Genomic DNA, 13,168 nt, shown 5'->3' on the forward strand with positions numbered 1-13,168 from the left:
TAAAGAAATCCATACGAAATATTTAAATACTTACTCGTCTTCTCGGGTTCGTATGTCTTCTCCAAGTTCCATGTGATGTTTCCTAAGTTGCTCAGCTGTAGCAACATCCCTAACAGGTTCCTCAACCTTCATTGTCTCTTGCATATCGGCAGCCCAATTAATTAAATTCTTTGAGCTGTTCATGAAAATCTGTTGACCTACTGCATCTTCCAATCTGGATCTGCGTTCCTTAGCCTTTGTTTGAACTTGATTCCAGAGTTCTTTGATTTCATTTTGTCTGGCATTCACATTGTTCAATTCGTGTGGATAGGAGCTCTTCACGCTATTTGCTAATAAGTTCACTTTTCGTACTTTTTCTTCGACTGGTGCCAACTCCCTCTCCAAGTGTTGATGTCTTCTTTGCAGAGCCTGGACTGTCTTTAGGTCTGGTCCAAGTTCTGCAGTGTCCAACTGAGTAATTTTTTCTAACATCCAATCATGAGCTTCGTCACAAGTTCTGTTAAATAATTCCACACTGGAAGCTCCTTCTAGGCTCTTTTCTTTCTGTGCCTTTAACCTGTTCAAATGGTCCCAAAGTTGATGGATATGCCTCTGCCTAGCCTTGACCTTATCCAACTGACTATGTCCTTGTCTAACAAACTCATCGACTGCAGCATCTATAGCTTCTACTCGTTTGCCTGATGCTGAAAGATCTGTTAGGAACTTTTCGTACTTTCTTCTGGCAGTTTCAACATTATCTCGTGTGTCATCAGCTCTCAACATCTTTTCTTTATCCTTGATCCATTTCTCAAAGTCATCACATTCGCGATAGAAACCATAAAGTCTTATAGCATCCTCTAACAAAGCATGTCGTTTCAATGCCAATTCTTGAAGTTCGCTATAGGTATCATTGATCTTCTTCAGTCGTTTCTCCACGCTATCTCCATCAGATGCAGTCTTCCTTTTAATTGGTTTCACCGTTGACTTTATGGACTTCACTCTTCTGACTGGAACTAACTGCTTAACCATTTTCGTTTTCTTCACTCTCTGTGTAACTCTGACCTTCTCTGGTCTTCTAACCTGAACTTGTATCACTTTAGGTTCCAGTTCACGAACATAATTCGCTGGTACGAATCCATCGGTGCCATCTGCTTTTCGTACGCTCCACCAGTCAGGATTTGTTTTATTTAATAAAAACATTACTTCACCCTTTATCATTTGCATACCTTGGCCACTGAATGGATACAAACTCTTTACTTGGGGTACCAATCTATCTTCAAAAACCGTTCTAGGTTCTAGTCTTTCTACAACTTCATCCACCCATTCATCTTGAGGAACTAGTCTAATTTCTTTACCTGAAAAAAGAAAGAAACATTTTTGAAATCTATTTCATGGAAGAAGTATTAAAGGAATTTTTACTAAAAACCAAAACTTACTCCATTCTTCTTGTTCCAGTTCTGCAACGGGTTCTGGGTCAGCGGATAATTCAAGAGTAGAAATTCCAGACTTAACAAGCTTCTCAGCCTGCATGTTTAGTGATTGTACATCACCTTTGTATGCATTCAGTTCTCCTTCCAAGTCCTTGTGTCTTTGTAGAAGCGCTTGAGCGCTAGGTTCGTCAACGCCATAGTCTTCCGAGGCCACAAGGGCCATCTTCTCATTCATCCAGGAATCCGCCTCATTTGCATCCGCGTAAAATTGAAAAGCTTCCGCTGCATCATCTAACTGTTTCTTCCTCAGAGCAGCTAACTCTTCTAAGACCTTCCAATGCTCTTGCAACGAATCAATGCGATTTTGAATTTCCAAAGCTGAAGGATGACCGTCAGCTATCAGTTTTCTTCCAGCATCACATAACTGTTCAGACTTAGGTCTTCGTACTTTCATTTCATCCTGAAGGGCTTTATGCTTCTGTTGCAACGAAATTACAGCACGCAAATCCTTGGCTGATATTCCAGCTTTGCAAATACGTTGCTTTTCAATCAACCAGGATTCCTCATCCTCATGATCTTGGAGGAAGTGGAAGAAATTCCTGGCGTCTTCCAAACGAGCCTTGCGTTCCTTACTGTATTCTACTAGATCATCATAAGCTCGGTTCAACATCTCTAACTTTTGTTGTAACAAAGGCACCTCTTTGCTCTGAGGTTGTGCCAAATGCTGAGCTGCTTGCCTACCAAGTCTTCTCTGAGTCTCTCCAAGAGCAGTTACTTGCAACTCTTGCAAGCTATGCTTCTGTAACAAATTTTCGACTCCTAAAAGATGTGGACCAACATCTGTACTTTGGAAGTTCAATTGCAGTTCTTGTATAGAGGCCAAAGTTGTATCAATCTCTCGCATGAGACTCATGAGAGAACTCAGGGCAACTAGATTAGATTTGTGATGATCTAGGAGTGCTAGAAGCTCCTTCCATCTCTGGAGGACTTCCTGTTCCCTGACTTGCACTCTTTCTAACCCATGGTAATTTTCTCTCACTAGTTCCTCTGACATATTAGTCAAATCGTGAAAGCGTTCTTCGCGAGCTAAAATATCTGCACTAATAGCTTCGTGTTTCTTCACTGTGGCGTCTACTTGGGCCAAATTGCTACCATATCGTGGATCGGTCAAAACTTGAATCATTTCTTTCAAGTAACCTTCTCTTAGAACGCTTTTCCTTTCAAATTTGTAATTTAATTGCTCTAGTCTTTCTTGTCTAAGGAGTTCAGTCCTGAGGGCAACTTCTCGGCGATGCTCAGCTCGTTCTAGTTCCACCCAATTTCTTTCAATATCGTGTATTAATTGACCTTCTTGAGGCGTAAAAGCAGGCTGATTCAAGGATTTCAATTGGGTATTAATGTGAAAATACAGAACTTCTATTTCAGATCGTTCCTTGTACTTTGGTGGTTTCTCTACTGTTCTGTATTGCTTGAAAGCTAACAATTCTTTCTGAATGCCTTCCAAGGAATTGGGGAAGTTTCTGTTTTCTAATACTTCTATCTTCATCTTGATCCATTCCAACAAGTCTGTTGTAAGCTTTTCATAGTGAATCTTCATCTTGTCAGCGTCCATCATTTGTCCCACAATCTAAGGAGAATAATATTGATTTTTAAGATTATTTAATAATTAAATCAATGAACTTTAAAGAGCAGATGTATAATATAAAAATTCACTTACATTCGCGATTCTTTTGCCGCTCTTGATCTCGTTTTTCATCCTGGCGAAGGTGTGATAGTAAGAAGCAACGTACGTGATGATGGATTTTTCATCAGGCCGAGCAGTGTCAACATCCTCCGCGTCCAACAATCGCGGAATTCCAAGTTCCGAGTTGGCCACATCGAAAGCATAATTAAGATTGTCGATATTTTTATTTTGCTGTAATTCTGACCAATTAACTAGGTCTGGTCTATGAGCATGGATAAGGGCATTGAAACCAAGACCGCTTCTCCATGAACCTATAATCAACCATACATTTAAGTATACATATGTACAAATTGTAAGTTAATTTCGTAATTAATACAAAATGCAAAATAATTGAAGCTGCTGCATTTACCAGTGAAATCTTGAATATTAACACCAGGATATCCATTAGTCTTCCTCTGACACCAGAGTAGTAGAGCATCTTTGGCCGATTTCTTTTCACTACTGTCATTTTCTTCGTCTACGTCAATTTCAATTTCTTGAATTTGGAATCTCAAGATAATAGTCCAGATTAAACCCAGTATCAACCTTGGATTTCCATCCACTATATCTTCTGCTCCTATACTCTCCAGACGAACCTATAAACCACAAGAAGTTAATTAATATTATAAACAACCAAGCATCGGATTTGTCTATCGTAACAATCATAATAATTAATCGGTAGACTATGGGTTTTATGATAAATTTAAAGACACAAGAACATATAGAATGTATAATATGTAAAAATATCTAAAATATCCGAAGCATAATCGCGTTACAATATTTACTAAATGAGACAAATCTTCATTTTGATTTCATTCCTTCATTTGACAAAAAGCTCATACAATAAAAAAAAATCCCAACTATTTTGTATTAAAATCTCCAAAGATTAGGAGATTAAAATGCCCAGAGGCCTTTCCAGAAATTACTTTATCAGCTTCCAGTAAGTAGTCCATCAAAATTAAATCTAATACAAGAGTTAAATATGCATAATCTAATAATCATTCCCACAATCCTTTCTATAATTTTGTTTAGTCTTCCCCTTTTCTAAACTTTATTAAAGCTTCCAATTCTCTGTTCAGGTGAATGCAAACGTATAATATACTCATAGAGAATTTATGAGGAGGGATCGGTGGACTGCTAGCACAATGATAATTCGCATTCCAATGTGCACGTGTGCATAAATCTATGTGTACTCTTGAGCGCGCGTACACGAGTAAGTAAAAGAGCGGAATGCACGCTGGCTATTGGCATCGTGCGTATTGCGTAAACAGTGGGTCTTAATAGACGCCTGTGCACGAGCATCTTGCTATGATAAAACGGGCATGCATTCGCATTGCGTCATGTGAAAAGTAACAACTGCTAGACGGCCTTGGGTACAGCACATTGTGATAATGCACTTATTGAAAATAAAGGAGCTAGATATACAAGGTACTGGGTCATCCACTTCTGGTTGTCATAAACGTTCGAAAGTAGACATGAATAGACGTTAAATTGAATAATCACTGTCACTTTTAGCTTTGACAGTTGAAGAATATTTCTCCTGAAGGCTAACGAGGAAATCGAGTGACATATGCGCCACTTTCCTGGTAAGATAAATATGGAAGAATGTTTAATCTACGTGCCGTTATTTTTACAAATTGAAGTATCCGCAGGCTTATTGGAGTGCAAAGCACAACGATAATATCGACAAAAGTGTCATGGATACTAATAACCTAACCTAGACAAACTTGTCTAGCTATCTAACATCGAAAATCGATCTCGTTGTATCAGGTTATAGATATAATTATATTTGACACCTATTATTTACTTAAAGGAGGCTATGGATTTGTAGGAAAGTACAAAGATCTATAGAATGCGCCTAATAAGCAACAGCATATGAAATATCCAAAGAATTGTACTCGTTATAATTAGACTCTGGATGATTATGCAAAGAATGCATATAATATAAAAAAATATATGAAATATTAAAAACATAGCACTTGTTATAATATTGAGCATGTGAAACGAATTTCTACATAGGTTCCATTTTCCTACTTGTGCTGATAAAAATATAAATTTGCACAAGCATTCGCAGTCCAATTATAAACATATATAGGATCTTAGTCGCATTCATAACAATATGGGTTTGCGTAAACATCTGCGGTTTACTAGTCGTTATTATAAAATAGGTAGGTAGCCATTATAAAATGGTATAATTTATTTTATAGGTTTAATAATCACGTAGATAGTGCACGGTAAACAACGTTCGTTTATTTGAATTGTAATCATACAAGTGCATAACAAATATATTGTGCAACCAAGTTGATCTTGTAGAATGAAGTTGTATCGATGTTTCAACATCGACTTATGACTTCATTGATTCCTCCGACACGTTCGACGGAACGTTATGAACGACGATCCCGAAGAAACGCTCGTGGGCCAACAAACAGCTCGACTACGTTATTATACTTAATCGCGGTGTGCGCCCGAAGCGCGACGTTCTCGCGATTGCTGGAATGCCGTCCGATCACTTGTACCGGGTCTATCAAGGCCGTTGGGAAATGAAAATCGTTTCTTTCTGGTCGACTTATGGAATCCAAAACATGTGGGACATTAAGAATTTATGTGGACGGGAGAAAAGGCATCGATGGTAGGTAAACACGGGTCGGTATAAAAATAGAGTGCATCCTGAAGATGCAACCTGGTTCCACTACGATATAACAGTTAGCGATAAAATCAAATTGCACAAATGTGCACTAAATCGTACTTGTCGGTGAATTGGGTCGTTCACTTATAGATCGGTCGGTAATTTACCTACGTTCCATAACTGCATAAGCAGTTATTAAATATTTTATTAAATATTGGATAATTCACTACTACGCTGTTGAATTCCGGATTGTAGAGAACGAGTACAACATGTTATAATCGTTTGAAAACTTTTTTCAATAAAATGCGATAAAGTCGCATCTTCGTACCTTGAGAGTTTTGGACAAAAATAATCATATTCTACTGTTTTCGCAAATATATCCATACTTCATGGGTAGAGAGATTCTATGACTTAAAATAAGAGGAAAATCAAGAATAACACAATTACGCCGGTTTTGTTTCTGAGAAAATCGATGACTCCATTTGTACCATGAATACAATACCTGAAGCAGAGTGACCATCCTATATATGGTTGGAAAATAGTTGGGAAAATGGTGTGAAAAATACCGTAAGTGGGAGGAACTAGGACAAAGGTACAGACTTTGAGTGATTAAATTTATGGTTTTGATGATTCGTCGTAGTGTATTACCGTTTATATAAATATAGAAATGAATGTCGCTGTTGATGACATACTAATGATATCATTGCAGATTGTCTCAACAAGCTGGCAATACTTTTTAGTACTTATACTTTATACTGTTTATAGTATACTACTCCAACAATACTCTTTAGTATTTTACTTATTAATATTTACTATGATTATTTCCATATTTGCCGTTCCATTTCATTTCAAAGGAAGTTACAAAATGAGAATTTCGATATAAAGGATAAAATATCACGACTGTCTTTGCTAATGCGAAGGTCTTTAAAGGAGAGATTAAGTAAAAGCGCTAAATGGTACCAGAAGACGATTTACCTTCATGACCACTCTCATTTACATACGGAAGTTATCTATTTCTCTAAGCGTGAGCACCGAACCATTACGTTCCATTTAATTAACAATGTGGCAGACAAGCTTCCACCTCGAAGCGCCTCGTAGATCGATGTTAACCACACGTTAGAATCAATCATCGCGCGTTCACCGGTGAAACGATTAGCTTACGATGAGTAAACAAATGTTTGAACGATGCGCATTACACGGCAGAGCAAATACGCTGCTTCCTGTCGCGTAATTTGTAGTCGTGACGCTCGCTTCGTATATGTAACGATCGACGCGATCACTCGATAATAACAGATTCAAGAATATTTGCATAATACCTACCAGTATACACAGTATACGTTAACCACTTCGTTGTACCTTTTATCAATTTTGCCATCTAATATATTATGAGAACGTCGTCGCTACAAACTAGTGCGAATGTTCTACAGGATAGATCAGTTTGATAGAAGAGTAACTATTGTAGATGATGTACCATTATCAGTCATGGTTACGATCTCGTCACGTGAAGCGCACAACGTAACAACACAACAATTTCGTAATTTTGTTTATTTTCTTTTAGATCTACGATCAAAACTTGCATGATACTTATTTATCACAGTTTTGTGGCAAACTGAAGAAGAGGAAGGCTAAATCTAAACGTTTGAGTTCTTAAGAAATCAAGATAGCTGCGATTCTCTCTTTTAAAAGTAACTAACTTAGAAGTTATTAATAATTCATTTTCAAATAATGCTCTGCTTTCAGGCTTTTTACATTTTTCTACGTTAAACATGACCAACTCCAGCCACCGTTTCACGTCACGACATTAGGATACAGTTACCCTTGCTGGCGATACAGATCATTTCACTTAACGCATTTCAACCACTCCTCGAGCGTGCCGCAGCTAGTGATGGGATCTGAAACACTTCAAATCGTATCGCATCTGTATATTCAAATCACTTCAAACATGATTCGAAGCTTGAAACTCTTGATCATGTAGAAGGTCTTGAATCTTTAAAGTCTTGGCAGTCTTAGAAGTCTTGATCATCATGGAAACCTCGATCGTCTAGGAAGTGTTGAAAATTGTGATCATTTTAAAAGCCTTGATCGTATTAGAAGTCTCGATCATCTTGTGAAATAAATGTATGTATGATAATTTAATCTTTCCAGGCGTTTTATAAACACTTGTTGCAGCTTGCAAAACTGAAACTAACAGTTTCAAAACGATCAAGACTTTCGAGGCTTTAAAGACTCAAACTTATTAAGATTTACAAAAGAACATTAAACTTCGAATCATGTTCGAAGCGATCCGAATTTGTCGCCTGATACACAATACAAATTCGAAGCGATTCGAAGTGTTTCCAAGTCCCATCACTAGCCGCAATTCGTGCCTAATAACTAGGCGAACACGACAACAAATTGAAGGAGCCAACATCCAAACGCACAGCATGATTTTTGGATGACTATTATCTTCGTGCCTCTATTTCACTACAATTTCATCGACACGTCCGTTAACCCAGGTACACACATTGACTGTCGAATTTCCAACCAGCCAAATTGCATACGATCACGTTATAAGCGTCCAGAGTATCAGCGTATGGTGTATGAATAATGAATGAGCCTCGGACTGCATAGTAAGACTGAGAATACGGTCTTATACGGTACTGTTACATCCAGCGAAAAGGTGGGGTTGCACAGTTAAAACTCGTGCAACGAGACAGCCGGCCAATAAGCAGGCATAAAGACGACGGCGTTAAATAACCGGTACTCGTCCTATCGGCCGATTGCTTTTTGTTGTACGCCATGGCACGTCAGCTCGAGGCTCGAGCACCACTCTGTCGACCAGTGAAACGGCTAATGTTCTTGTTTTTTTTTCTTGCCTTCTTTCTGTTTTCATTCTTCTTCTCCTTCACGTTCTTCTTCTTCTCCTTGTTCCTTTTTGCCTCATTCTTTTATTCTTTGCCGAGTTCGATCGAATCGAGAAAGATCGAAAGGACGCGTTCGATGAAAACAATTTTTTAACAAAGGACTCGATCGTGCTGCGTTTGTCTTATGCAGCATAAACGTGAAATATATTTAGAGAATCGTAAGAAAAGTATGTTTTGTAATAAGATGAAATTATAATGTCTAATTTAGACATACTGTATAGTGTACAATATCTATGTTTCAGGTCAAGTTTCTGTATAAGAAGAAAATAGAGTTACTAGTCATTAAGGAGAATGTACCACAAACCTGCCTCACCAAGTAGCTACATATTCTGAGATAACACGAGCAATTTGCATCACACTGAAGCTAAGAATTTTTGGTGCCATTTTGTAACCAAATGACGAAGAACATACACATTTCCAACTTCAATAGTCTATATAATTATTTAATTTAATTCGAACAGATGCATTTATTAATCTATACACAGCATAAAATAGAGTTCTCAGTAAGTGTCTGTATGTTCAGGGCTAATTTCGAGGACCACTTGAAAAATTTCGATGCGGTGTTCTCGAGGAAGATTTAGATGTATGAAACATTAACCTACGACAAAAGGGAGCAAGCATAGAACATTAAGAATATGAATCAGAGACAGTACACGAATATTCGGAACAAAACAGCGATCTTCTTCAATGCGATCATGTTTAGAATCGCTGCTACAATATAGCGAGACGATATGATCCCCCCTTCGAGCAATGTCTTTCTCTTCTTGGTGCGCGGCATGTCAGAAGCTTCACGACTTCGTTGTGTGACAACCGGTGTTGTTTCACGGACTGTGGAACACTTACCGAGCCAATAAAGATTCACGAGATTATCAGCCATATTATTAAAAAAGATTATATACACATAATACATATTATAGTATATCATAGTTACAAATATTCAACTTGCAAATAGGAGAACATTTATTATAATTCGTGTTAAACTCGATTCTATTCGCACTGAAATTTTTTCATCGGCGTATACAGCTAACACAACGTCATTTAAAAGAACATAAACGCCTCCACGGAGTGCATTTATCCCAAGTCAATAAATTCATGCTCAAGATCGATATCGTGTGCATTTAACATCTCCCATAAACTATTGAATCTTACACGGTGAACTAGTTCCGTTGACCAGGTAACGAGCATTGATCGATTAATTCCATCAGCATTGCTTTGCAGCAACTTTACGCATCATTTTCTTGTTAGACAGGTTGCCTCGGCCATTCTGCACGGATATACGTAAAGTCGACGTCCTTAAATGCATCATGCGTCTCGTAATACTCATCCGATTATCCGTTCATTCATTTCGCTTAATTGCCCACACAGTTATCAGACGGGCTTTAAGCTGAACGTCTGAGGAACGCTGTATCCTCGGTTGTTTTATAAAAAGACAAGTTTATTCATATACGGATCACGTTATGATAATGTGCGATTAAATTCATATATAGGTAACTATGCTTGCAGAGGCAAGTGAGACTAGTTATGGAATGTATGAGAGAGGATGTTGAATCACAGGCTGAAGCTATAATTACGCACAAAGATTATGGAGAAAATAGTAAAAAGAATAAATTATAGTAAATACACCACCTTTAATATTTCTTTAAATCTTCTTAACTGTAGTACATTTAAATTAGTTATCGGTCTATTAGCAGGGACTTTCCTAGATCTTTGGAATTAATAAACTGTGTTATTTACACTTCATTTTCCTGAAAACATACAGTGTAATACATATAATATGTATATTCCATTGATCTCATATTTTTTAATTTCGTTAACCGTAGTACATTAACATCAATTACTAAAAAGAAGTTTCCATGTAGAAATTAATGAACAATATTATTTTCGTCTCAATTTCCTGAAACGATACAAAGCAAAGAAACGAAATTAATACCAGTGTGATAAACATACTACAGTAAACAACAGGGTTCGCAGACTGTGCGAAGCCAATGGAATGGTACTAGGCATTCTTAATGCATTTAACGTGGAATGCAACTCCTACGTTCCCTGCATCGACCGACACCGTGCTACAACCCGCTTGTGAACTCGCTCGTTTCGTCCGACGTTTACTGGCTAAAATGTGACCGCTACAATATAGCGTGCAAAAACATGCACCGTAACCGGCGATACGATCGTTATTCAATAATTTACAGCTGGGTGGTCTACGTATAAGTCGCGCAAGTCAAGATGAAAATCGATTACCGCTTTTGTAAGAAGCTCATGTCCGATGAAAAGGATAGTAGGTAGATTGGGGCAGCAAGAATCACTGACTGCTTATGAAGAAACAAATTGGAATCTCATTGTGTATGCTTGTTCGCGTGTTGACTTTGACGGAAGTGATCCCAACATGCTTTGAAAGCGTTGCATTATAATCTGACTTTAATCAAGATGATCACAAATCTATTGTGACTACTAGATCACAATGTAAGATTATGGGCCTGATTACGATGGCTTGTTAATGGCACTCTTCATAGCATGGTTTTGGATAGATTAATCATTCGTGTCACAATAAAATGCAACGAAACCTCGGAGCAACTTGTTATCGAAGATATTGAACAGCAATGATAATTTGAGGCCTCGACTCCACCGAAGCAAACAACAAGCAACCTTCTGTTCTCTTCTTTTGTTGCTGCGTATTCCAAAACATTTCCAACATGCAGCAACTTACAGAAACATTTTGCCCACATTGAAGTAATTGTGATTTTTTCAAGAAACATGGAACAACAACAAAAAGATTCACAATGTTGTTTTAGTGAAGACGTATTTTAACGATATTGATCTATGATTCTAAATCTACAGTATGACAAAAAATGTATGTAAATAATTACATCCATTCTAAAAACACTATAACTAGTTGAATTCGAAAATCTCATGCGACATTAAAAAGTTGCAAAGAAGATTTAAAAGTAATGTAAAATATTAGAGGACTTACTATTCTCAAAAGCACTCGAAAGTTACGAAGAAGACCTAAGAAGTATGTAAAATGATGTTAGGATATCTAGAGTACAAGTAGAAAAAGACATAAAGAAGAAGATAGGAAAAATGGTCCAGGAAGCCTAATGGCGACAACCGGAGCTCGAATTACGCGGAACGTCCAGTGGTACAGGTTTAACGGTAAAAGCGGATAAGCGACTCATCCGTGGTGCTTGTACGATTCCTTAAACGATGACGAAACATCGAGAATCATTCGTGTTGCACCGCGTGCGCTGCACGGTCACGATCAGGAATGTCCTTTCGCGAGCTGACGTTCGCGTGCCTTCGATCCACATTCCGCAGTCCTGCCAAGAATGCGCATCGCCAGTTGTAAACGATGCCGTAGAAAAACCGCTACATGGCCCGACTTAAACAAGGAGGGAAAGAGAGAGGATAGGGAAAAGTCTAGTGGATGAAAATTACTAGCGAATTTGAAACATGTTCGCCCCTTTGATCTCTACACTCTCCGATAGCGTTGCCCGATCATGATTATTTTCACTTGAAAGACGCTAATTCAGCAAGTTTATTTGATTTCTCTTGGAATGTGAAGTTAGGATTCATGATTATAGAGAGATAGTAGAGAGAGTTCTTACGCATGTAATTGTGCGAATAATGCATCTATTTCTGTGGGAAAGGATTTCAGACAAAATATTATTTAGTATTTTTATATTTTTTCTACGTAGTAGCAATTATCTTGAAGAAGTTAGAATTATAATTTGGCGAATTGAAGAAGTAAGAAGAGAAGATTGAGGTACTTCGTTAAAAAAGATTTACAGAGATTCACCTAGAAATCGTTGTCGTTCGTACTAATCATCGGGAAGATACGAGATCCCATGTAAATAAAGATATTCGTATTATGCTTGATAAAATACGTTCCAAGAAACGAGCGTTTCTTCCTTATCAATTTTAACGACACATACCGCTATAATACTTGAATATGTAGTAAGACCCATGTCACTTTTATATCACGGCATCGAAGCGTCAGTAAATGGATTTTATTACACGAGGCAGCGCGTGAATACGAAAAATTCGCAATTCCTCCGAGTCGTCAACCCATTAAACGTGAAACTTATCTCCTGAGGAACATAATTAACTCACCTCTTTTTCCACTTTCTTTGCGGTAAAGATGCAATTTTTGTCATAAAAATATTATATAGATATATATCGTCTGCTTATTTTTTGGCTGTATGGCTTCATTTTTTAAAGATTTAATTTATCGCTTGATCTTTCTTAAGTAATTGGTATGGCAAATTTAATTATCAATCTTTGGTAACTTAACTGACTGAGTAATAGAGATATGAATTATTAAGTACACAAGTAATTATGGAGTTAATTTCCACAATTTCTTCCTTTTACGTCGCTTATACAATTAACTCAACAATTATCTACAGTGATCTTTTTGTCCTTCACTTTTTGCACATTCCAATTAACATAAAAAGATAACAAACCACAGGTGCAAACCACGAATGTTATGCGATGTTTTAACCAGAAGTACCTT

The 13,168-nt window shown here is 37.5% G+C and overlaps 1 protein-coding gene and 2 long non-coding RNA genes across 8 annotated transcripts in view; 2 read left to right on the forward strand and 1 right to left on the reverse strand.

The window, feature by feature from the left end:
- Positions 1 to 13,168, reverse strand: part of kst (spectrin beta chain, non-erythrocytic 5 kst) — a 58,336-nt gene that overhangs the window by 12,313 nt on the left and 32,855 nt on the right. For all 4 annotated transcript variants that reach the window (XM_069128918.1, XM_069128916.1, XM_069128915.1 and 1 more), the window contains exons 4-7: positions 3,503 to 3,728; positions 3,127 to 3,404; positions 1,416 to 3,036; positions 35 to 1,334 (exon numbers count right to left, since the gene is read on the reverse strand). In XM_069128918.1, the coding sequence (XP_068985019.1) occupies positions 35 to 1,334; positions 1,416 to 3,036; positions 3,127 to 3,404; positions 3,503 to 3,728 (3,425 nt within the window). The remainder of the gene's footprint in view (positions 1 to 34; positions 1,335 to 1,415; positions 3,037 to 3,126; positions 3,405 to 3,502; positions 3,729 to 13,168) is intronic.
- On the forward strand, positions 4,319 to 5,794 carry LOC138187531 (uncharacterized). Its single transcript, XR_011175186.1, has 3 exons — positions 4,319 to 4,560; positions 4,648 to 5,300; positions 5,340 to 5,794. It is a non-coding gene; the product is annotated as an uncharacterized LOC138187531 (long non-coding RNA).
- Positions 6,005 to 10,280, forward strand: LOC138187530 (uncharacterized). 3 transcript variants are annotated; one of them, XR_011175184.1, is made up of 5 exons: positions 6,005 to 7,243; positions 7,317 to 7,443; positions 7,499 to 8,253; positions 8,904 to 9,826; positions 9,911 to 10,280. It is a non-coding gene; the product is annotated as an uncharacterized LOC138187530 (long non-coding RNA). The 3 variants fall into 3 exon arrangements; XR_011175183.1 differs by having other exon boundaries at positions 6,006 to 7,243; positions 8,904 to 10,280; XR_011175185.1 differs by having other exon boundaries at positions 6,007 to 7,243; positions 7,317 to 7,395; positions 8,904 to 10,280.

This window comes from Bombus flavifrons, chromosome 15, assembly GCF_040668555.2.
Source record: "Bombus flavifrons isolate JBK064 chromosome 15, iyBomFlav1_principal, whole genome shotgun sequence".
Lineage (NCBI taxonomy): Eukaryota > Metazoa > Arthropoda > Insecta > Hymenoptera > Apidae > Bombus > Bombus flavifrons.